The following is a 26,677-nucleotide window of genomic DNA, read 5'->3' as shown; positions in this document are numbered from 1 at the left end:
TGTGCGATAAAAAAGACCCTCCTGCCTTTAAGCGTGGATCCGTGCTGTGCGGCAATATCCAACAAGTATTGCTGTTAATATCGTAATATCAAACGAAGAACTCTGGCGTGTAGTAGAAAATGAATGAAGAAGTAGCTTATGTTTATTATGGAGTTCTAGGTTTTTTATGGCTCGAATACCTGTGGGAATTATATCTATCCATACGTCAGGTATGTTTTTGTAGGTGAATTATTCACTGTTTGTTACATATATTGTATTTCTTTTTAAGAATATGGGTGAAATAGAATTTCTGTGTAAATATCACAAACTAATCATTTATAATGTTTAATGTTTCAACTTGAGGATGGATTTACATACATCAAATAAGGCAACATGTGCATAGAAGTGTACGTGAAAACTGTCTAGTCCGTGAGGTGGAAATTGATAGGTTGTTTCGGGGGGGTTAGGGTTAGGAACGGTTAGTTATGGGACATGGGTATTTACCAGTAACAACATCAGATACGTAAATTTTAGGTATATACCAAATTTTTATTTTGCTGCCCCAAAAGTTAATATTGATTATATTTACATTGCATATCAAATGTAAGAAATAAGACATTATTATCATTAGAAATTCATTATTTCGCCTAAAGAAATGTTCCACAATGCAGAATAGGGTAAATGTCTGTTATATCGGAGACACTTTTCTTCAAATTTACAGGAGAAACTACTTACGGAAATGGGTTTCTGTTGCATTTATCAAACTTCGTGGAGGTATTTTGTCAGTATGGAATGCTGCACAACAGAAAATAAGCACTTTTGATGTAATAAAGTAGCCTTTTGTGCGAAGCGACAACATTATGCCGTTGTTTCCATTATGAACCTGCAGATGGCGCGAGTGTCGAAAGTCACGCGGTCTCGCGAGAAGAAGAAGTGTTTCCAAACGTGCCTTTTTTTTACCAGAATTTTTTTATTTTTATTTTTTTAACTTTGCTTACCTAACCTAACCTAACCTTGCCAGAAATGGTTCATGGGTCTAACGTGAATGGTTTTTGGGGCTATCCGTCAATGGTTTTTGGGGCTATCGTGAATGGTTTTTGGGGCTATCAGGAATGTTTTCTGGAGCTATCCGTCATTGGTTTGTGATGACATAATGAACACGAAAGTAGGTATTTTTTGCTTAAGAAGGTTGCAACACTGCATGCCCACTCAAAATCTACAAAACACAAGCACGACGCGTGATGATCCTCAGCTGTCCGCGAAATATTCTTTGTTCCGCAACGGAAGAAAGGACCCAAAAGAATTACTCGTGATGTGAAAAATCGAAGTTATTTTCGTGTAAAAAGCATAACGGCACCTTCAACTATGTTCCGCAATATACAATTGGTAAGTACGAACCATTTAAAACTGAAAATATTCGATAGAAATGTCTTCGATATAACAGACAATTACCCAGAATAGTACATTAGCAATGTAAAAAAGTGTGAAATAAATGGTTTATAGGTGTCACCCCTATAGTAAAGTAGTACCTTATTAATTAATAATAATAATTAAAATTACCTTTCAGGTACTACTTTACTATACCGGAGACACCTATCAATGATTTATTTCGCAATTTTTTACATTGCTAACGTACTATTCTGCATTGCGGAACATTTCTTTAGGTGAAATAATGAATTTCTAACGAAAATAATGTCTATTTTTTACAGTAACGAGTACTTACTGTTGTTCCTTATTTCCCACAAACCTTCCACGGGCAGCCCCAAAAACCATTGATGTTAGCCCAAAAATTCAGGATAACCCCACGAACCATCACGGGGACGAGGTATGCCTACTAGGTTAGGTTAGGTTCCATTAGCACTCCTTTCGTTCAATTTAGCATATACTGACAATACGAGAGCATATTATGCTCTCGTGCAGAGAGCAAAAGGCGGCAGCAGCAATAGGGCGTCAGAAATAGATTTTCGTAGAAAACCACATGCATTCGCGTTAAAATGGAACAAAACTACATCCACGAACATCAACAACGCTACAGAAAATGATTTGCGGAAGTACTTTCTCCTGTAAATTTGAAGAAATCCGTCTCAGGTATAGTAAAGTGTTGCCAAATTTCATAATAAATAACTAATTGATACATACATATTATTAGTATTATTGCTTGCTGTTCTTATGTCCTTGAGGAGACTTTTCTACTCTATCCATCAGAAGTGCGAAAATGCAGAAAAATGATTTTATTATTTTTACGTTTCATGCAGTGTGTACTGAAATGCACAGTTATTTTTTACATTGCTAACGTACTATTCTGCATTGCGTAACATTTCTTTAGGTGAAATAATGAATTTCTAACGAAAATAATGTCTATTTCTTACAATAACGAGTACTTACTGTTGTTCCTTATTTCCCACAAACCTTCCACGGGCAGCCCCAAAAACCATTGACGTCAGCCCAAAAATTCACGATAACCCCACAAACCATCACGGGGACGAGGTATGCCTACTAGGTTAGGTTAGGCCTGTTAGGTTAGGTTCCATTAATATAGAAAAGGAAAGTTAAAAATTGTACTTACGTATGTGAGTATAGTGCTCTTATTGTAGAACGACGTTTCAGAGATTGACTATCTCTTTCCTCAGGTTCGTATAAAAACTAAGTACTTGGCATAGTACTGCGTCAAAAATGTAATATGAGGATTGTGGTTAAGGGTTGGTTAGGGTACATTTAAAATATTAAGTTTTTGCTATTAGAAGTACGTAAAAACCAAGCCGTTCCCTAATAAAACTTGTACAGTAGACCTATTCACAGGTAAAAAAGTTAAAAAAGTTAAAAATCTAAAAAACCTGCATAAATCACAATGCAACCTGCAGGTTTGGCCTTTCCTACCCAACTGTGCTTATCTATCCACATGAAGATCAATTCTCAACGAATATTTCCCCTCCCCTTAATTTTCTCGTTTCCCCTTATTACGTCACAAATCCAACGTGAATTCACGTTCCTCTCTTGCAGCTTGCATAACTTCCGGAGTGACGTGGAAACCGATATTGGGTTCAATCTTCCAGGCTTTATCCCATTTTTTGAGGAAATTGATCCACCCTTCTTCCAAATTTCCTTCGTCCCTATTAAGATTACTCTTCCCCCCCCTACAAATACTCGCTGTTTCATACACGTTTCTTCCTAATTTCCTCCCCTCTTTTCTGATTACCTCTTTTTTTGCGATTCTATGCCCACTTTCCAAAATATGTTCTGAGAGACCCGTTTTGGGAACTTTTTCCCTTATGTCCTTTTCATGCTCGCTCCATCTTTTACCCATATTTCGGGCCGTCTGTCCTATGTACTCCTTCCCGCATTGGCATTCTATTCGATAAACCCCCTTCTGTTTTTCCGGTATTAATATTTTAAATGTACCCTAACCAACCCTTAACCACAATCCTCATATTACATTTTTGACGCAGTACTTTGCCAAGTACTTAGTTTTTATACGAACCTGAGGAAAGAGATAGTCAATCTCTGAAACGTCGTTCTACAATAAGAGCACTATACTCACATACGTAAGTACAATTTTTAACTTTCCTTTTCTATATTCTGGATTTGTGAGTAACACGCGACAAACCTATAAAATGCTATAGGTTCCATTAGCACTCCTTTCGTTCAATTTAGCATATACCGACAATACGAGAGCGTATTATGCTCTCGTGCAGAGAGCAAATGGCGGCAGCAGCAATAGCATGTCAGAAATAGATTTTCGTAGAAAACCACATGCTTTCGCATTAAAATGGATCAAATCTACATTCCCGAACATAAACAACGCTACAGAAAATGATTTGCGTAAGTACTTTCTCCTGTAAATTTGAAGAAATCTGTCTCTGGTATAGTGAAGTACCCTGGAGACACCTATCAATGATTTATTTCACAATTTTTTACATTGTTAACACACTATTCTGCATTGCGGAATATTTCTTTAGGTGAAATAATGAATTTCTAAACAAAATCATGTATATTTCTTACATTAACGAGTATTTACTGTTGTTCCTTATTTCCAACAAACCATCCACGGGTAGCCGCAAAAACCATTAACAACCCAAAAATTCACGATAGCCCCACGAACCATCACGGGGATGAGGTATGCCTACTAGGTTAGGTTAGGCCTGTTAGGGTAGGTTCAATTAGCACTCCTTTCGTTTAATTTAGCATATACGGACAATACGAGAGCGTATTGTGCTCTCGTGCAGAAAGCAAATTGCGGCAATAGCACGTCGGAAATAGATTTTCGTAGAAAACCACATGCATTCGCGTTAAAATGGAACAAAACTACATTCACGAACATCAACAACGCTACAGAAAATGATTTGCGGAAGTACTTTCTCCTGTAAATTTGAAGAAATCCATCTCCGGTATAGTAAAGTGTTGCCAAATTTCATAATAAATAACTAATTGATACATACATATTATTAGTATTATTGCTTGCTGTCCTTATGTCCTTGAGGAGACTTTTCTACTCTATCCATCAGAAGTGTGAATATGCAGAAAAATGTTTTTATTAGTTTTACGTTTCATGCAGTGTGTACTGAAATGCACAGTTATTATATTTTGGGAACGACTGAAGATGACTGAACCCCTCTCCAATTTTCTTCATATTTGGCATACTCACTAATTGAGGCCTCCTAATCACGAATCTGAAGTTAAAAGTTGTCAGAAACTCTAGAAATTGCAAAATTAAGTAAAAATAAGGCGTTAGTTTTCGGAATGGAAACCGTCGATTTTAGCGAAATTTTTTGTTTCACTAGCAAATATATATATTCCTGATACTACCACGACACCAAATTTAACTGTTTGCCTAACCTAACCGAAACTAACTTAACCACACGTCAGTAGTTCGTGGGGCTAGCGTCAATGGTTCGCAATTATTTTGCAATTTCTAGACGTTTCCGACAAATTTTAACTTCAGATTTGTCATTAGCAGGCTGCAATTAGTAAGAGTGCCAAATATGAAGAAAATCGAAGAGGGGTTCGGTCATCTCCAGTCATACCATATTTTGTTATTAAGTTTTAGGTACCTCAAGAAAAAGCTTTAAAAGTAAGAGAGAAATTTTATTCATAAATTTTATGTTTGACTATTCACATAAAACTTAATTTGTGGAATTTTGAAAACTGTGGAACCAGTTATTCTTTGGATTAAATGGTAAAACATAACCTGGTGCCTGTATTGTAACTTCAGTTTTTCGATCTAACACCATTTTTCTTTGGTTATTCTGTTCGAATACTAACTAACTGGACATTATTTTCATTATTAGCAATAAAAGTAACAAACGTAACTTGCAATAAACGATGTCTATGGACCAGTTCGATACCACTTTCCGCTCATTGTTCCTATATTTACCAAACAACATTATATACAACCACTATACAAGTATGTGCTTTATAGGACCGCATATAGGTTAAATGTATGTACTATATCGACCGCTGGGTGAAGGGTAGTGAATGTAATGTGCTAAGAAGCTGGATATCCTAGGTTTGAACTCTTATAAAGGTGTTTTTAAACCCTTATCGAACAAGGAATTTTGGGACAATCACAAGGGAACTTTCAGTCTGATAGGAACAGCACTGAAAAGAGAACAGTAGTAAAAATGAAGGGGTCGCGGGTGGGCTGCGATTCTAAGAATTAAACCCGTTTCGCTCAAATTTAAGAATTCAAAGTGTTTGAAAATTCTAGCTCGATCATTTCAGAAATGTCTCCCTGTTGTATTTTTGTGAAACTGCGTATAATATTTTGAAAATGTATCAAATTTTGGTTTCTAAACTTCCATCAATCCAATATGCCAGAAGTTTGGGGGAGGTGGGGTTTGCACCCTAAAAAAAACCTCTAAATATGGCCATGTTTGTAGTTACCAATTGTGTATTGTGGAACATAGTTCAAGGTGACATTATGCTTTTTACACAAAAACAAACACAATTTTTCACATAGAGAGTAATTTTTGTTATTCCTTTTTTTGCTTCCTTAACACACAATATGGCAGGCAAAACTTGACTACTGTAGTGGGTATGCAGTGTTTCCAAACTTCTTCACCGAAAAATGCAAACTGTACATTATGCACAGGTAGCTGATGGATAGCCCCACGAACCATTCCGATAAGGTTAGGTTTGGTTAGGTTAGGCAAGTATAGTTTAAAAGAAAGTTGTTGGAAACATGAACCGTATGCAGCATCCAATTCATGTAGGGAAAGCAATGGCAATTGTGTGTCGGGGAGATATTTCTCTTAAAACATGATTTCCCAGTCAAATAGATTCCACGATGAAAGAAAATACCTCAACGAACGTTGGAAACCTTAGAGAAACTCATTTCCGTAAGTAGTTTCTTATGTAAAAATGAAGAAAGGTGTCTCCGATATATGAAACTGTTACCGAATATTTTGATGTTGCAGGAACGAAAAATTGAGCGGGTCTCTTACAGTGTCTGAGAAAGTTATAAAGCTGAGTAAGTCATACTGCGTAAAGTGGTCAATACTGGTGGTTCAACTATTTTCATAAACTCTCAATTTTTTACCTTCTATGTTAGTAGTTCAAAATAGGTCTTCTTGTGTATGTTATTTTGTGTTTAAAAGTGAAAATGGATCACTCACTCTGGGAATCAAACCCAGGTCTTTCATGTGACATCTCACCCACTAGACTACCACAGCTCATCTGTAGATGTTCATGTATTCATAGGTACTCTATATTTTCTGGTTAGATTAATATTCACATAAAATTCTTAATGCATTTTTAATACAATTTGTCTTATTTTTTTCAGCATAAAATATATAAGACAGCAGTAAAAGTTCCAGGAGAACTCAGAGGAATTTTAGATGAGGACACTTATGATAAGGCCCGTCTGTATGGGCATGATAAAAGTTTGTTTGGAATAGTGGAAGGCATATTATCGGTGCTACTGCTAACGGTAAGAATAGTTCAGGTATTTTTTGAAGCTTTGGAAATTTGGATCAGTTTTCTTCACCATATGTAATTCTCTCTGCAATGACTAAATGTAAGGTGAAGTGATAGGTTTTGGGGTGGTCTGGCAACTGATCTTGTTATAGAACCATATTTTACCATATCATATTACTTAAATATTCTGCATACATTTGAAAACAACAAAAACAGCAGCTAAGAAACTCAAAGTGAAAGACACTCTGGAGAAAAAATACATTACATTCTCACCAACATCACAATAAATGGAACATTTTAAATATGGAGAAACATGTGACTGTTTTAAACTACACATCTCCTCAACATCTGACATTACCCGCGTGAAACAAACAACATTCTCCTGAGGAAATAATGAGCTATGATTTTGGTTCAGTGTCTATAAAATGTAAATTACATAGTTTTATATATTTGCTGTTATTTGTGTCAGAAATCAACTTTTAATGCTAATTCTAAAAATTAAAATAAATAATTGAATCTTTCTAATTCAATTAAGATTTAAGGTAGCTTTATCAAACAGAAACCATCATTTATCAAATTTTCTGTTCTTTCATTTTGATTATCTTCACTTTTAGTGTACAATTAACCATTTTCGAGATATTATTTTTTTAAATTTTCAAGGTGAATTTTTGGCACCATTTTTTCAAGATGGCGGCGAACCTACAGGTAAGAGAGTGGTAAACTCTTCAAAATTGGATTCATCACATTTTTTTTTTTTTTACTATAAGGACAGTTTCATTTCTTTTGCAGTTCTACAGACTATATTACTTTACTATGTATATTGTAAGGTGTTTGGGAGAATTCACAACGAAGCGACATGAGACACGTGTCGCTTGGAAGCCAACACTCAGTAATCAATGCAACCTTTCGAACCTAAGAGACACTGCAAGATGCAAGTGTCACGTGTCACTTCCATGTGTCTCGGACTGTGCTGTTTTCTCAGTACCATGCATCGTGTCGCTTCAGTTTGTTGTTCGCGCATGCACAGTGAATGCTTCATTGCAACGAGCTATATTTAGACTCTGGAAGATACCCCAGCCGGGATCCTATTTGAACCTCTAATTTGCTGACATAATAAAGTATCGATATGCACAATGTTTTAAGATTTAAACACAATGTTCTTTTCGCTTTATCAAGTTTTTTGATGTAGTTATGGGCTGTAATTTGCCTTCAACATCGTGTAAAGAGGCCGTGTTTTTGCCGTTTACCTGACTGCTTTTATTTGAAAAAGCCAGCATATGGAGGCGCTTTAGTCCAAAATATATTAGTCGTCATGGTAAAATATTCATGTGCATTGTTTCTCAGCCGCCGGGCCGCAACCCGATACCGTGCCCTCGTATCAACTATACTGAGCAGCAAAAGGTTCTGCTGAAAGTGGTTGACAACTATCATAATCCCAATATCATATTTGAGTTGTGACTTTTCGTTTTTTAAGTCCATTTTATGCTCAAATAGACTAATCACAAGGAGACAACGTTACAACTTTGTCTTTCATATTTTTATGTTTGTCAACAATCCTACATACGTAGGCTAATCAAACTATTATTACTCTTTATGATTATGCTAGAATTTATTTATTAACATTTAATTTCATAGGTACGTGTTTTTACGAGGAAAATTCTTCGACTAAGGGCATTGACTTGAAAAAAATACCGTGACGTGTTTTCACGAAGGTTGAGAACCATTTCTCTACTGTTTAGGTATTCGCTTTATTCAAGCTGAAAAGTCTAGCGTATACAGTTTGAGGTCAGTGCATATTATTTCTCAGTTTTCTCATGCACAACATAACTCTCCCAAGTTTTTAATAATTTGCACAAATTTTACAAAGCAATTTACATGTAACAGTGGCTCTTGATAAGTTTTTCGGGTGACTAATAAACTGATTAATGCAATTATATCGGTACCATCATGTAAACTGAGCAAAGAAACTTGTCGCGTGACTCTTCAGTGTGAATTCTCCCTTTCACTCAATGTATATACAGGATCCTCCGTTCAGCCTTGGGTGCTTTGACGGCGGCATGCTTAACGGATGCCAACTCCCGTGAAATCACGTGCGATATCTCCGCTATGGAAACAGCTAGCTTCGAGTTCTCAGAATTATAGTTACAATTACATTCAAAGTAAGCACGTTAATTGTCACGGGGGATTTTGAAAATGTTGTCCTCGTGCATCCACTCGTTATTGGCACGGTTTTAGGAAATTTGTGGGCTGATCCCGGAGATTTGTTGTAAATTTTATGCAATAATAGGCTAACGATTTGCCATAAAATGCCTTTCCTTGTTCCTTGGCCAGATAATGTAGGCGTTTATGTTTACAAATCGTCTCGTGACATTTCTGAGTGGTATTCATTGATTGATTGAGTTGGTGTTTTAAGACCACTTTGTGCACAGTAAGGCTGATTGGGACTGGACCTACAGTTTAAAGTGGGATCCGAACCACTGTGCCTCCACTGGGTATGGAACCCGGGACCCTTGATCACAAGGCGACGATGTTACCACTACACCATCGAGGAGGAGCGTAGAGGTAACATTGCCTTGTAATCAAGTGGGCCCGGGTTTGATACCCGGTGGAGGCACATGGCACAGTGGTTCAGATCCCACTTTAAAAACTGTAGGTCCAGTCCCAATTACCCTTACTGTGCATAAAGTGGACTTAAAACAACAAATCAATTAATCAATCAGAAAACATCAAGGAGGCACAAAAGTTGTAAAAGAAAGAATGCATTGGCATCCCGTGAAATTATTTGCACCTTATTAAATCAATATTGATCACAGCCTGCAAAAAAATTGGATCCAAAAATTTTCTTGCTCGTATCATTGTTCTCTGTAATGCATTGTAAATTAACAGAACCACTATGTGCCTGAGTGAGTGGTATTCATGTTTCACAGGTATAGTGTTCTTTTGTGACTGTTTTAGTCACAAGTGCTTCTTTTGAAAATAACAGCTTTTTCAGTGTGTAATCTATGAAAATAATGAAAAATGTTCAGCATGTTTACTTTGATTTGATTTCATTTACTTTACTTCGCGTTTTGTGCCACTTTTTGCTAATTTGCGAAGATGGACATGAGTGATATGATGAAATGTATGAATGAACACTCACAAACATCCATGCCCAGGCCAGGAATCGAACCTGGGACTCCTGGCATCGTAGGGCGATGTGCAGAACGATTAGTACCTATTCATATTTGTCTGCTTATTTTGCGAGTTTTTAGTGCCTATCAATCCTCATCCTGTTTATAAGCCCTTATTTAACCTCCCTTAGATTTGTAATAGTGATGACCATGTATGGTGTAAATTATATAGGGCACTGAAAAGTCTCATATAAAAATTATGTAACATTTTGAAAACAGAAAAAAATATTGTGTGTTCGAGCCCCACAGGCTCATTTAAGTTGACGACAGTGGCACTGTCCCCTATTTTTGTTTCACTAAACTACAATAATTTCTTTACGCTGGGTGTACTTCTGGCTTCATGACAATACTGGCATCGAAAGCGTAGGGATGGGAGGGCACGGCCCCTCAATTATTAAAAAATATTTTGGAAGGTGGCAGATCGGACTGTAAGAGATGCCAATTTTTACTGTAATGACCTACTATGTTGTGATATTTATTGCAAATTCATTCCTGCAATAAATACAGTTACAATCATTGAAGTGTCAATTACAATTATAATCAAAATAAGCACGTACCTTGTCACAAGAGATGCTGGAAATGTTGTCCTGATGCATCCACACGGTTTTGGCATGTTTTTCGGAAATATCCATTTACACGCACCAGTTCAGCTTCTGAAATTGCTACAGTCTCTCTCCTGATATGCTTCTTCAGTTCTTCTAATGTCTAAAGGTTTGTTGCATTGATTTTATTTTACAATTTCCCCCATAGATAAACACCTTACTAACGCTAACCGTTAAGTCAGGGTGCCAAAAGAGGAACGGGAGAAGAAGCCACGTTAATTTAGGGATTGAGATGTCGCGGGTTCGAGTTACGAGATGAGCGGGAAACCGGGAAATGGCACAACATGCGATAAAAATGTGAGAGAAACATTGCAGAAATGCGAGATTGTTAAAGAAAGTTAAATTTAAACAAGGCTGCAAATCTGAAACTTACGAAGTACAGCTGGCAGCCGACGAGAAGAGCGCTGGCAGAAGAGGTGTGACGTACTGCCAGGCGACTCCACTCTTTTGCGTGGGGGAGGTGCTCTTCCGCCAGAACTCTTCTCGTCAGCTTGATAATGACCTGCCAAGAAGAAAACAAGACTTCCTTCTCCCCGACCACCCCCAACCACCCCTAAATTCTGCAAATGAACCTGACCCTCCCTTTCCCTCAGTGCCCCATCTCCCTTCATTCAGCGATCTTCTCATCAGCTGCCGGCTGTACAACAATGGAACAAAGGCTCTCTCTCATTGATGAAAAATGACAGATGAAGGAGGACACTTCTTGTGATCAAAATTTGATAAAAGTATTATAGGTCAGTGAGTTTAGACATCCTTTTTTCAAAACTAGTTCAACAATGGACGATAGGTCCCACTTCTGCTAGGAATGAAGAGATAAAGTCACAATTTTTTATCAAAATGTGATAAAAGAATAGTTTCTTTTCAAATAAAAATTAAATTTAGAAAGATAGGCTAGATATCCTTATTCAAAATGATTTTACAACAGAAGTAAGGTTTCATTGTTCCCTGTAAATGGAACCTTGCTTCGTTAAAGGTGGATCAATTATCCCACTACTAACATTCCCAATAATTCATTTACAGAAATTTAACCGACTCTCGTTCACAAGGTTTTGCACGGTATTTCTGTGTGGAACAGGCACACCTGGGAATTCTGTTGAAAATCATCTACGAACATCCCTTCAAGAATTTGTAATCAGATACGAATCATACATAAAAACATTTTGTTGTATTGATTGATTGAGTTGGTGTTTTAAGTCCACTTAAAGGCTAATCGGGACTGGACCTACAGCCTAAAGTAGTATCCGAACCAGTATGCACCTTCACTGGGAATCGAACCCAGGACCCTTTGATTACAAGGCGCCATTGGGGAGGCCCTACGTTTTGTTGTATTGTGTGAGTATGTGCCATTATTAAAACTATAGCAAAACACAAATAACACTTGGAACACTATACGCTTAATAAACTCTGTATAAAACAATAGAAAATCGCAAGAACACTTGTAACACGGACCCACTTTCAAAATACGACTGAACTGAGACCTCAAAGTTACTGAAATGGAATGGAGTTAAGAAAGAAATCAACAAGTTATGGCACTCTGGCGCCACGAGGTGTTGGGAAACTTAAGTTCCCTTTTAGCGTGTCTTGTTACGAAAGCTACGCGAAATTTCCTAAAAACATGCCAAAAATAAGTGGATGTACGAGGACAACATTAATGTGCTTATTTCAAATGTAATTGTAACTATAATTCTGATAACTTGAAGTCATTTTGAAGCTAGTGGCTTTCATAGCAGAGATATTGCACGGGAGTTGGCGTCCGGGTGGCCGTTAAGCATGCCGCCATCATGGCACCCAAGGCTGAACGGAGGACCCTGTACTATTCTGTTTGCCATGCCTTTGCGACCTCCATTTCCCCCATCGGAGGCAAAACCACAATCATAATACTTGGGATGTAGTACACACCGACAAAGAAAGGCTAGTTCAGAGTTGCCAAGTGTCCAACCACCCACTTAAACATAGCAGTGAGGGAGGAGCCGGGTATTCTTACCTGTTTCATTTAACTGGGTTTTTCTTTGTTCTTTTTTCAAGGATAGCAAAATATTGAGTCCAGTCCCTTCCATCAATGGCAGTGTCAGTAACATCTCGATGAACAGAGGACGATTTCATCAAATCTCGATGTTTTTGGCTTTCATTACGTCTATTAATTATAGTTATTATTATTTTTACATATTCAAACTTACATTCAAAAACTTAAATCAGTCAAGTTAAAGATTGTTTTTATAAAGTTCACTTTATGCCCAAAAAGGCTAATTGGGGTTGAACCTACATGTGAAAGTGGGATCCAAACCACAATGTGCCTCCACCTGGTAAGGAATTCTGCACCCTTGATTTCAGCTATGACGTTATCATTACGTCCTGTAGGAGACCTAGTTCAATGAGAGAGATTCCAAAATAGAAAATTTTGGTTTCTTAGTGGTTTGATTGATTGATTTGCTTTATTTACTTAGATTTTTGTGCCACTTTTGGCTAATTTGTGAATATGGGGATAAGTGATGATATGATGAATGGACACTCACAAACATCCATGCCCATGCTAGGATTCGAACCCGGGACCAGTGGTGTTGTAGCGCGATGTGCTAACCACTCTGCCATGGGCCAGCTGGTTTCTCAGTAAGTTAACACTTGTAACTATGAAGAGTACAGAATATAATCGCCTTGTAAACTGCATCCCTAATTCGATATGGAGTGGAGATGCACTACACGCTGGTTCATATATTATATTGATTGATTGACTGATTTGGTGTTTTAAGTCCACTTTATGCACAGTAAGGCTAATTGGGACTGGACCTACAGTTTTAAAGTGGGATCCGAACCACTATGTGCCTCCATCACATCTTAAATGTAATGCTAAGTAAATATAATATTAATAACTTAATTTCTGCTTTGTTCAAAATGCTACCGTCCAACGCCCTTCGTGGTGAAGTCGCTCGTACAGTGTGCTACGATGCCAGGGTTTTTGGGTTCAGATCCCAACCTGGGTGTCCCCCTTCCGTACACAACTTAGTGCCCTTCATACCTTCCCCTTTTCATATTAATGCATGCAAACACTTGCAAAACAACCTCCCCCTCCCAACAAGATTACACACACCATTTAAAATAGACTGGAAGGTTTGTTCCTGTCCCTCAGGCAGGTTTTTCCTCCTTGAAATGTGAAAATACTTTGCCCCCAGTTTTCTTGCTTCTTCCTTCCTTTTCTTCTCAATGAGATATGGCAAAAGGCACAAGTCGGGTTTGCAACACACACTAGGTGTGCTCTCAAGTAGTCAACAACATTACTAACTGCATGAAGCATGCCATACACAAGGAGGGCTCTCTCGAGTTGTACTGTACCTCCCTCACAGGTGGTAGGGCCCAAGAGAGGCTGCCATCACACAGCAGCGCCGGTTGAGATGCACTTCAATCCCTGAAGATGAGAGTGACATTAGCTTGGAAGCCTATCCGGAAATCACCTGGCTGATTGCACGAGAAAACCTCTTTATTTATTTGTAAAACTTACTATTACTACCAATTTGGGAAACAACATTTTAACAGTGTAACCAGAATATCTCTACCTCTCCTCCTCGCTATGGGCCTGTCTTCATCCCTCCATCAACATGCGTTGCAGTGACCATACCCAGAGGAGGTGTTGGCTGCTGACACCTGAGAAGAGGGAAAAGATGTGGCAACGTTTGGACTCAACAGAGGCATGCGTTGAAATTTCGGCAGGAAGAGGGGTGAGATGAGGTCGTGAAGCCATGGCAAAGAGAATACTGTCAGTTTTTTTTTTATTCCTGTTCCCAAAGCCATCCCAAAATACACCAAACAGAGATTACATTTAACATACAGCATACCTTATTCCCACCAAAATTGAAGATACATTGTTTAGATATTCAAGGTCAAAGTGCACATCATGTGACCTTGAAATGAAAATTTCAATATTTTCATGGAAGAATGTTTTTAACAAAGCCTGAAAGTTATGAATTTTTTTTGTTGACCTTGTAAGCATAAATTTGACATTTTTTAAGTAGTTGGCAACCCTACTGTGTGTATCATTGAGGGCTAAAATTTTACACATGTAAGTTACTTCGTGTACTCTACCATTCTACCAAATTTCATGAAAATCTGAGATGCTTGGTTTGGGAGCTGTGATGATTTGGCATGAAATGACACAAAGGGGTGTTATGCTTGAGGCCAGCACCAACATAATGATATGTTGAAAGCATTTAGGGAAATTGCTGTACACTAAGAGCCTTAAACCTAGCCCACTTAACCTAACCATGAAAGTATTTAGAGATGTAACTAAGTGCCCTAAACCTGACTCCTAATCTAACTATGAAACCCTTCGTGCCACACACATGTGGCTTAGATGGCAGTAAACAAATATCTGGGATAAAGAGAAGAATCTTATAAGAGTATACGGAAGTTGGAAGCAAAAAAAAAACATTCTCAAGCAAACACAAAGTAAGTAATCACTAAAATTCCGAAGTAAATAGAAACTGGACCATGAAAAAAATGCCTGTGTACCATGATGAAATCTGAACTTGGGCCAAAAAGAGGAGATCCTAATTCTGTCAGTTGTTGAGTTATTTTAAAATAGAATATTTATTATTTTGTTAGTCATAAGTACTTTTTGCTTTTTTTGTATTGCGGTGCATGACAATTTATATACATATGATATTTTTCCTGAAGTAAAGTAATGGCTTATTTTGCCTTTTCAGGGTCTTTTTATGTATAATGGCTTCTACTATTTCTGGAATATTTCTGGTAATGCTGTGGAGAATGTGAATATTGGTCTAGATCAAGAAATAGTACAAAGTTCTTTATTCATTGTTGTTTTTAATTTGTTCAATACAATTGTGAACTTACCAATATCTCTGTACCACACTTTTGTTCTTGAAGAAAAACATGGATTCAATAAGCAGGTACAGTACATAATCTGCAATTAGTTTTTCTTTGTTCATGTTTATGAAATTATATAGGGTCAATCCATATGAAGTCATACAACCTGGTTGATTGACCATTTTTTAAAAAGTTTATTTTTTGAGTGGTGTGAGCCTCATATATTGACAGTTCAGAACCACTCTTATTTTATTTTTACTATCACCGATTTGAAGATGGCGGGCATTTTTTTATCATGGCGCACGTCATTTTCTCCATTCGTAAGCATCAGCGGCAACTTTTTTTTCTCAGCTCTGGTAAGTCCTACGACAATGAGACAAAATCTGTGATGTTAAGCACATTATAGGCTACAATTATATTTCTGTGTAATTTTCTAAATATTATTCCTTCATAATAAATTTTAAGGTTAAAATTGTTTATTTTAATCGCTCAAAATGACATTTTCGGACATTTTTTTTTTGGGGGGGAAGGCAGTTTGCTTGACACTTGATTTTTTTTGTGCAAGTACCTGTGTACCAATAGAGTACGTCAAAATTATTTGAAGCTCGAGACTTTAATATTTGTTTTTCTACAGGGTCATAAACATGTACTTTTTGTTAAAAAATTCCAAGTTCAGGGTTAAATATCTCTGGCTCTGGTGGGCAGTTGTTTAAAAATCTGAAATTTGTACACAATACAGTACTTCAGGATAAGTAACTTCAGTAAAAATTTTGAGTTTGAGATTTAATTGGTTTAAGAGATACAAAACTCGTGAAAAATTCAACATTTTGCATTAAATATGGCATGTCTAATTTCATTTCTTAGTAACATTTTGTGTTGAAATTCTGAAAACTGTAATTTGGAATGTCAATGAACAACATTACAATCCTGAAATGGATCTACAATAAAGTATATATACGAGGGTGTGCTGAAAAGTACAAGTACACGCTTCCTATGTTTTTATTTTCTTTGTTACCTTGTAAACGCATTTTGGATTTTGAACAACCATACATTGCACTTACAAGACTTTCCCGCTTCTCCATTGTAGGTTTCAAACTTCTATCGCCAGGGGGTGCTGAACTATTGCGAGGAAAATGTCAGCATGTAACCATGCAATGTCGGTGGGAGCACCTGAAGTAGCGTGCAGTGATAGAGTTTCTAAACGCAGAAAATGTGCTACAAATTGACATTCATCTGAGACTGAGGGCACTTTATGGGGATGAATGTGTAGACATCAGTACTGTGCAATCGTGGGCTGTTCATGCTCATAAAGATAACCCTAGCTGAACACGATTCCGATGACCTCCATCAGTTGCAGTTCGTGGCCTTTCATTCCATTCTCTCAAATAGCTGAGATTTCTTTAGCTGGGGTTATCTTTATGAGCATGAACAGCCCACGATTGCACAGTACTGATGTCTACACATTCATCCCCATAAAGTGCCCTCAGTCTCAGATGAATGTCAATTTGTAGCACATTTTCTGCGTTTAGAAACTCGATCACTGCACGCTACTTCAGGTGCTCCCACCGACATTGCATGATTACATGCTGACATTTTCCTCGCAATAGTTCAGCACCCCCTGGCGATAGAAGTTTGAAACCTACAATGGAGAAGCGGGAAAGTCTTGTAAGTGCAATGTATGGTTGTTCAAAATCCAAAATGCGTTTACAAGGTAACAAAGAAAATAAAAACATAGGAAGCGTGTACTTGTACTTTTCAGCACACCCTCGTATATATACTTTATTGTAGATCCATTTCAGGATTGTAATGTTGTTCATTGACATTCCAAATTACAGTTTTCAGAATTTCAACACAAAATGTTACTAAGAAATGAAATTAGACATGCCATATTTAATGCAAAATGTTGAATTTTTCACGAGTTTTGTATCTCTTAAACCAATTAAATCTCAAACTCAAAATTTTTACTGAAGTTACTTATCCTGAAGTACTGTATTGTGTACAAATTTCAGATTTTTAAACAACTGCCCACCAGAGCCAGGGATATTTAACCCTGAACTTGGATTTTTTTTAACAAAAAGTACATGTTTATGACCCTGTAGAAAAACAAATATTAAAGTCTCGAGCTTCAAATAATTTTGACGTACTCTATTGGTACACAGGTACTTGCACAAAAAAAATCAAGTGTCAAGCAAACTGCCTTCCCCCCCCCAAAAAAAATGTCCGAAAATGTCATTTTGAGCGATTAAAATAAACAATTTTAACCTTAAAATTTATTATGAAGGAATAATATTTAGAAAATTACACAGAAATATAATTGTAGCTATAATGTGCTTAACATCACAGATTTTGTCTCATTGTCGTAGGACTTACCAGAGCTGAGAAAAAAAAGTTGCCGCTGATGCTTACGAATGGAGAAAATGACGTGCGCCATGATAAAAAATGCCCGCCATCTTCAAATCGGTGATAGTAAAAATAAAATAAGAGTGGCTCTGAACCGTCAATATATGAGACTCACACCACTCAAAAAATAAAGTTTTTTAAAAATGGTCAAGCAACCAGGTTGTATGACTTCATATGGATTGACCCTATACCGGGTGGTCCAAAAGTCCCGGAACGGTCACATATCGTGAGAAATACACATCGAATCGGAAAATGAAAAAATATGTGTTTAATAAGTGAAAGGAAGCTTTTCAATGATGGCAACTGTGAAATTTTAAATGGAAACCCCCATTTTGTATTATAGAATCGGAAAGAGGACTTCATTTCAAGTATCAACCATCCTCCTAGCTCAATTAGGAACGGAGATATGGCGATTTTAAAGTTTCACACACACACACACACACACACACACACACACACACAAAAGGTGGTAATTTCATAAAACCCAAAGAAAATCAAAGGGACGCTCTGCCCCTAATTGAGCTAGAGTGAAAGTGATTGCAGATTTGGAATCTGCACGTCAAGACCTTTCAGTAAAGGGGTCTACATTCCTAATTGAGTAAGGAGGATGTTTTGATTGCTCATTGGATTCGGAGTGCAGCCCTCTTGCAGACTCTACAATACAAAATGGAGGTTTTCATTTAAAATTTCACAGTTGCCCCCTGCCCCACTCCCAGGGGGTGGGGAATCAAGTGTGATATTATTCAATAGCTTTCTTTCACTTATTAAACATGTATTTTTTTTCATTTTCCGATTCGATGTGTATTTCTCACGATATGTAACCATTCCCTGACTTTTGGACCATCCATATGTCCAGACCCCGACCATTTTTATAGATTGTTTGGTTGACATTGTTTTTAACTACATTTTATCATATAAATTCCTACACTGAGTAAATAATCTGACATATTTTGTAAACATTGAATTAACATTTTTTAGTTCCAAAGCTGTTACTCCCATCTTTTTTAAATATTTATTTTCATTTACATCTATTTTTTTCTTTTTATTGCACTGATGTTAAAGTATTGCAACTTTTTTGTGAAAATCTTGTTTCAGTACACTTTGTACACTTCATTTACATAGGATTAAAAAATCATCTACATAATGATGATATTAACTACTTTTGTTACAGACTATTGGATTCTATATCAAGGATAAAATAAAGAAATTCATGGTTATTCAGTGCGTCATTGTACCCCTAGCTATTGGGGTGATCTACATTGTAAAGATTGGTGGCAAGTTCTTCTTCATCTACTTGTGGGCATTTGCAGTGATTATGACTTTATTTTTGTTGACAATATATCCTGAGTTCATAGCGCCACTATTTGACAAGTACACCCCTTTGCCAGCAGGAGAATTGAGAACAAAAATAGAGAAATTGGCAGCTAGCATTGACTTTCCTCTGTACAAGCTGTATGTTGTTGAAGGTAAGTTTGTATTTATAATAAAATAATAGAGAAAAAGCAAATTTAAAAGACTTAAATTTAATGTATTAAATGTAGAAGAATTTAGGTATTGATTTGAATGTAATTTTAAAATTAGGAATTGTTTCCTATTTTTGTGGTTGCACTATAATTCTAATAAAATCCTATTCAATTACCAATCAAAAATTATTTGATATTCCTATAACTACAGCTTGGAAATTCTCCGACATATATGTTGGCTAAAATGTGCAAGCAGAAAAATATGAGAAATTTGTAAAATAAACAACAATAAACATTTACATACATATATAATATTAATTTAGCATGCTATATTTATGGAGTGGCCGCGGTGGCTCAGTCGGTAACGCGTCTGACTACCATGCTCAAGGTCCCGGGTTCGATCCCCGGCCGGTTCAAATCCGGGAACTTTTCTAACGGTGAAAGCGGCCCCGGTGCCCACCCAGCGTCGAATAACATGGGTACCTGGGGGAAACCCTGGGGGGTAAAGGCGGTCAGGGGCGTGATGCTGATCACATCACCCCCACTCACGACCGGATCAAGAAAGTGTGGGGCGTTACCCCCACACCCCCTATACGCCTTCATGGCGTGGTGCTATGCACAGGGGAGCACTTTACCTTTTTTTTTACCTTTTATATTTATGGAGAAATAATAGTGTTTTTGTAATTCTGATATGTACTGACCGTAACGATGGAATGACCCATATGCACCCGAAAAGTTACTTTCACCAGACTTTGTGGCCCTATATATAACAATATTGCTCTGCAAATTACTTTTGTGAAAAAACAATATAAAATTTTTGGGTTGTAAACCTTTCATCTTTACAGGTTCAAAGCGTTCAGCTCATAGTAACGCTTACTTTTATGGATTTTTCAAGAATAAAAGAATTGTTTTGTTCGACACCTTGCTTAAGGATTATGTACCAGCAGACAAGAAGGAAGACGAAAGTGGAGATGACAAAGAAACATCAAAAAGTGGCAATGGCAAGGGGTGTGATAATGATGAAGTACTGGCAGTTCTTGGCCATGAGCTTGGTCATTGGAAACTTAATCATGTGTTGAAAAATATTATTATATCGCAAGTAAGTATGTAGCCAAGTGTTTTATATTGCTTAATTTTGGATGTCAGCGTTATCCGTGATTAAATTTTAGGGTGGAAATTTTTTGCAACTTGACGATATTTAAGATATGATTCAGTTTGAATATCTTGTTTATTTGTTAGTAGTATATTGGAAAGTATTAATGCAAGATACAAACTACATTAGTTTAGACTGACCAAGAACAAAGTTTGGGGCCCTTGAGCCTTTGTACCTTCTCGGGAAAGTGAAATATTTTGCATGGTTTATAAAGATTTTGTTCTTTACTAACGTTTTCAGTTACGTTTAGCTTGCAGAATTGTGTTATTGTGAAGTAAAGTATGTATAAGTCTTTGTGCACGTGAATTTAGCACCAAACACAACATTCCACAACTGCAGCTATAATTTTACGTCGTTAGGTTTGGGACCGATAGTTATTTTCAACGTGTTCTTTCGGTATTTTAGTGTGCATACAATCTGTTTTTAGCAATAAAAATTGGCGAAAGTACTCCAAAATGGCAGGTTTTTACTTCTCTGTTATTTGTGTTTTCCGCACACTGGAACCAATTTTATGTTACGTAAAAGATTGAAGTCTGTCATTTACAAAAATAATTCATCATAATTCTCGAGGGGATACAGTGGGTTAACAGTCATGTTCACCAAAGATATTTATTTCTGATTTTTTGTAATTAAAATTATTTGATTTATTGAAGTTTTTTACTGTTTAAAAGGCTAGATTTAATTATTTATCTTTATTGTTTCAGGTGAACCTGTTCTTCATGTTTTTAGTTTTTGCGTTGTTGTTCAAATACAAACCTATTTATTCTGCATTTGGATTCCATAATGAGCAGCCTGTGTTAATAGGTCTTATGATAGTTCTTCAGTATATCTTTGCACCATACCATGCAGTAAGTATGAATAAGCAATCTTGAAATATAAATTATCTTATTATCCATTACTCTTGCACAACTCTTAAAAAGCTTTTTATTATTATTATTATTAATAATAATAATAATATTACTAATGCAGGCTCCTGCATAGTCAAATTGTTAGTGCTCTCGCCTTTGGTGCAAGCAGTCCAAAGTTCAATTCTCGGTGGGAGCCAGGTGGCCCACCATCATAGCAATTGGGGAGGAACTTCAAAACAAGTAATAGGAGGCTACAGTCGAAAGCCAGTAAATAATGGCAACGGGACTTTCCCTTGGGAGGGCTGTTGAGCCATGGATTGAAACTAACTTAGTACCACTAACTCTCTAGCCTTCTTAAACCTGAAGGTTTATGGCTGCAGCAACACAAGCCTTCCATCTGTCCCTATCCTGGTGAAGATCAATCCAATCTTTTCCATCTTGTAGATTCTCACCAATTATGATACTTGAAAGTTAGGGATGTGGATAAGTCAGAGTCAAATGTGGATAAAATGTTATCCAGATATCAGAATATCTGATATCTGGATTATCCTGACATCTGAAATGACTGGATATCTGAATGAGTGCATTCTACAGCCAGTTTTATCATTTGTCCATTTTACAGGCTATCCACATATTATTTTATTTGTCATTCGTTTTCGAGTGTGGATTTTCTACAAATCTTTCATCGAATCTGTACTAGCCAGATATCTGAATTATATCGATATCAGATAATTTGAAATCCAGATATCTGTTAACTGGATTTTTGAGGACATCCCTATTGGAAATTGTAACAATTCGAAGCAGTTTATAGTACATAAAATTTTTAATATGCTGTGTAAGTTTACCATTGGAACTATATAGTGGAACCCTGATTTTACGTTGCCGGGTTTCACATTTTCCCGCATTATACATTCAACCTTCATGGTCCCAACGCAGCAAAATGCTATAAAAATTACCTCGATGGTACATTTTTCCGCATTTTAAGTTTTTCCAGCTTAGTCTCCTGAAAATCGTAAAATCGAGATTCCACTGTAATATCAAGCTACCAGTTTTGCTTTAAAATATTTGCAATTTCATGAGATAATCATATCATTTCTCCATCAGAAAATCCATTTCGGTGCACACATTGAAAATATGGACTTTTCATAACTGCCAGAATATTTATAATGCGAAGTAAGATACAGTCCATCCATGGATACATTACATTCAGTTAGGCAGCTATCAGATTGAAGTGACATGCAACATCGGGATTGTCTGTGAAAAAGCATTCACTGCACATGTGCTACCAAATTTCCATTACTTTGTTTTAATAATGAGTACCTTATGTTTGTTTTAATGTTTGTGTTTTTTTGTATCACGTGCTTCATTAAATCAGAATAATAGACATGGCATTATAAATTTTTGCACTGTAGCTGAATTTTAGAATTACAGCGATATGATAAAGAGTCTGCCATATATTAGAATGTATTACATAGTTATTCATGTGGTTAACGGTAGAACCTTCTTTAGCAAGATTTTTTTTTTCCAACCACTCATTGCAATTACCTGGTTACATACATTAGTTATACCTAAGGTTTATTCTCGTACAGTTCTCGCGGGTGGCTGATCTGTCATCTGACAGTTATCTTGAAAGTGCTTCAACCCACTGTCAAGGGTACTAAGGTGGTGCATTCATGGGCGTAGTCCCCCCCAAACACATGTGACATATGCACAAAATAATTAAGGAAAGGGAAATTGTAGTGGATCGCCCAGAATTCTTTACAAATTTATGCAGAAGAGCACTTAAGATAAGGCAATTATATAATTTGTGTAATATCTTAGTTTTTCCACAGAACTAATTGCAAGTGCTTCTTAGTGCTTTGCCTTGCAACATTATAATTTGTTCATTACCATGAACGCTGGGTTGTCCAATAATAAGACTAAATTTATACCTTCTTTATCCTAAAGGAGGAGTGTGTTCTTTAATAAATTTTCAACTATCTGCAATAGTGCATTTATTCTTTTCATAAAAGTAACACTCGACATAAACACAGTTCCATCTCTTTTGGATAAGATGATGAGGGGATCACGTGTTTCCCAAGGAGAATGTCATGATGATTTTCGTAATGGATGAAAACATGAATAATGTTAGCCCCATTTAATCCCCCAAGTGGACAGACGAATGGGTAGAGCTCACCATTTACTTTGCAAGGGAAATTTGAACACTTGCCACATTCGCAGCAGAGAGCAGTGCAAGGCAACACACGCGTATGGATAAGGCATTTCAAATGGCGAGAGGAAAAGAATTTGCCCTCTAAGGGGCTTGAATAACTCCTTGCTTGCCTTTTCAAAGGACTCATGTAAGGTCTCCCAATGGCATAGTGGTAGCATCATCACCTTGTATTCAAGGAGACCCGGTGGAGGCACGTAGCAGTTTGGATCCCACATTAAACCATAGGTCCAGTCCCAATTAGCCTTTTGTGCATAAAAGTGGACTTAAAATTCAAATCAAAGGATTCATGTAAGTTTGACAACAACAGCCTGCAGGTCAAGGTGCTGTGCCAAGACAAACCTGGCCTGTAAAAAGGGTAATATGTCATTTATGTTCTTCAGGGTACATTACAATAGTGATAATGTTGTCACCTTGTAATCAAGGGGTCCCAGATTCAATACTCAGAGGCACATATTGGATTAATCCCTATTTTAAACTATAGGTCCAGTGCCGATTAGCTTTGCACAGAGTTGACTCAACAACAGTTCCAGTTTTCTATCAGTATTCTCAAACTTTTCACATTCGTCTCCCTGTATTAGCCAACGATTGATTGTTGGAAAGGAAAGTATTTAATTACTGTTTTCTTCTCATTTCAGGTTCTAGAATTCCTAATGACCATTCTCAGCCGAAGATTTGAGTTCCAAGCTGATGCATTTTCAAAGAAGCTAGGAAAAGCCCTGCACCTAAAAGCAGCCCTTATCAAACTTAACAAAGACAATTTAACCTTTCCTGTGTATGATTGGCTGTATTCTGTATGGCATCATTCGCATCCACCTTTGCTAGAAAGACTGAAAGTGCTGGATAAGGAAGAATAGTAGTTGAAGGATCAGTTTCATGCAGAGGATTTTCCGTGAAACTTGGGCCATGTTTCTCTAAGAGAAAAATCATGATTGAAAATTGACATTTTTGCACTGTACTTATGCATTTACATCAACAGTGAGTGGGAATAGAATTGAGAAAGTGTGGTTTTCATTTGTGTTTTTGAAAATGTTTATCACATATTAATGTAACTGCAATGTTCTCTTGGTTATAGGTCATTGATATATTCTCAAATTGTCATGAAAATGTTAACCAAACAAAATTTTCGTAATGGTAATTTATGGAAGATTACATGCATAGGTTTTTAAATACCAGCTAGTTTTTTTTTAAACTTTGCACAAACTTGTACCAGTGCATTTTTTTGAAGTCTTGCAGTTTTTTTTCCTTATAGAAAGTTTGGCACATAACTTTTGACACATGTGAAACTGGGTGGGTATATTTTACAGCAGTAGTTCTCAACCTTCACAAGACTGCAGACCGGTAAATTAGTTTAAATGTCAATGCCAACATTTATAGTAGTAAATACCTTTTGGATTTTTAAAACTTTATGCATTAATTAATGTGTGCCTTTGAAATTCAACATCAATAAATACATTTTGGTGTAATCATGTGTCTAGGCTTGTTGATGAAAATTGCTGCACAAACTAAAATGACATATTTCAGGAGAACCTCTTGCAACCTGGTATAATTTATGCCAGGCCAGATACCGGCCGGCGGCCTGGCGGTTGAGAAACACTATTTTAGACGTGTGACATAAAAGGAAATTCACATTTTCCATTTAAAACTTCACCATTCCATGAAGATTCCTATTTTTTTTTTTTTTGGGGTCTTCCAGTAGTGCATAATTTTAATCTGCTTTCCACTTAATGGTTTTGATTTAAGTATTGCCGTTTTGTCCTGTAGGAACAAATATGCAGTTTATTCCATGTACTGATGGATTACATCTCGTCAAATAATGGCTGTAGGAATTTAGAAATTTACAATTACATATGTCTGTCGAGAAAAGATATAAAAAATGGACTGATCAATATCAATGGCATCGAATTTGAATTTCATCTCTTATACTGACTGATGCATTTTGAGTCTTTGTATCGTATGGGTAAGGGACAATTTTAATGGGAAATTGAAAGGTATATTTTACTACCACATGTTGTCATGCAATAGAAGATGCAAAATAAACTAAACATGTTTACTGACAACACAATTCATTACTATCCCATATTCAAATGGAGTAAATAGAGACATGGCGTGGTGCTAAGCACAGGGGAAAACTTTACTCTTTTTTTTTTAACAGGGGAAAGACCTGTCCTTGTTCCGGTGATAACACTATCAACCTGATATATTATTATAAAATTGTGTGTAATTATTAATGTGAATTTAAACTTGCTTGTTAAAAAAGTAGGAGAAAAATAAAAAAATGCTGCCATTTTGTCAGTTTCTGCCTGCACTGTCAAGGAGGGAATGGAAGAGTACTAAAAACCAGGTTAAGTTCATCATATCCAGTGTAACTTTCATTGTTTTTCAGATGGCCTAGGTGGAAAAAAAACTTAAAACAACAGTGTATAATCTGGGGAAAATTTATAACATTCTGCATTTTTGTAGAATTCAGTATTTTACAATGAGGTATAGAACAATATTTGTATAATTCACAGGACTAAGAGCCAAATATGTTTAAATTAGTTTTGTTAATTTTTGTAAAGAAAAGTGTAATTCTTAATTTGTTTTGAAAAATTACTGAAAGTGCAAACAGTTGTGGTTGATTTAACAGCAAGAATTTGTTTCAATATTTACGAGAAATCATATTGTATCTCTCATCCAATGATCTGCAAGTTTGAAGGATGGAAAGGATTCTTAATGGAAGAGAGAAATCGAGTGATATAATTGTTCTGTTTCACTGTAAGTTACCAACCGAAAGAAGTTGCATGTGCGTGTGTTGTAGTTTTTTTTTAACAAACTTTGGTTATTATTTATAATGTATCCATCCTCTTGCAATTATTTTCACAGCTACATTTTTTACATGAAAAACTGGTTTATTTTATAATCTTTGCAAGACAAGTCTCGAATCAATTACATATTGGAAATATAACATGTCAATGGAATTTTTTATTCTTTTAAATTCAACCATGTTTCAGAGTTTTACGCTGAAGATCTGCCACAGAGTTATTAGTAGCCACTGACTGCTAATCAGGAGAATGCCTTGGAAGCTGAAGATAATAATTTCATGCAATTAACCCTTGCTCTCCAGATACACAATTGATATTTGGG

General features: G+C 36.5%; 1 protein-coding gene across 1 annotated transcript; it reads left to right on the top strand.

Annotated features, from left to right (window-relative positions):
- Positions 1-26,506, top strand: LOC145994906 (CAAX prenyl protease 1 homolog). Its single transcript, XM_083131375.1, has 7 exons — positions 1-209; positions 6,758-6,904; positions 15,358-15,561; positions 19,050-19,344; positions 20,187-20,440; positions 21,199-21,342; positions 24,190-26,506. The coding sequence occupies exons 1-7, from the start codon at positions 120-122 to the stop codon at positions 24,406-24,408; spliced, it is 1,353 nt and encodes a 450-aa protein (XP_082987501.1). The 5' UTR covers positions 1-119; the 3' UTR covers positions 24,409-26,506.
- The last annotated feature ends 171 nt before the right edge of the window (positions 26,507-26,677 follow it).

The sequence above is a fragment of the Lepisma saccharinum genome, chromosome 11 (assembly GCF_977018435.1).
Source record: "Lepisma saccharinum chromosome 11, izLepSacc3.1, whole genome shotgun sequence".
Lineage (NCBI taxonomy): Eukaryota > Metazoa > Arthropoda > Insecta > Zygentoma > Lepismatidae > Lepisma > Lepisma saccharinum.
Note: the sequence above shows the minus strand (reverse complement) of the source record. Positions and strands in the feature narration are given on the sequence as shown.

Bases quoted from the DNA above. Each gene is read 5' to 3' on its own strand.
- LOC145994906 (XM_083131375.1), top strand. From the start codon at position 120: ATGAATGAAGAAGTAGCTTATGTTTATTATGGAGTTCTAGGTTTTTTA. The intron at 210-6,757 runs GTATGTTTTTGT...TATTTTTTTCAG, and splicing joins TATATCTATCCATACGTCAG to CATAAAATATATAAGACAGC. The intron at 15,562-19,049 runs GTACAGTACATA...CTTTTGTTACAG, and splicing joins AACATGGATTCAATAAGCAG to ACTATTGGATTCTATATCAA.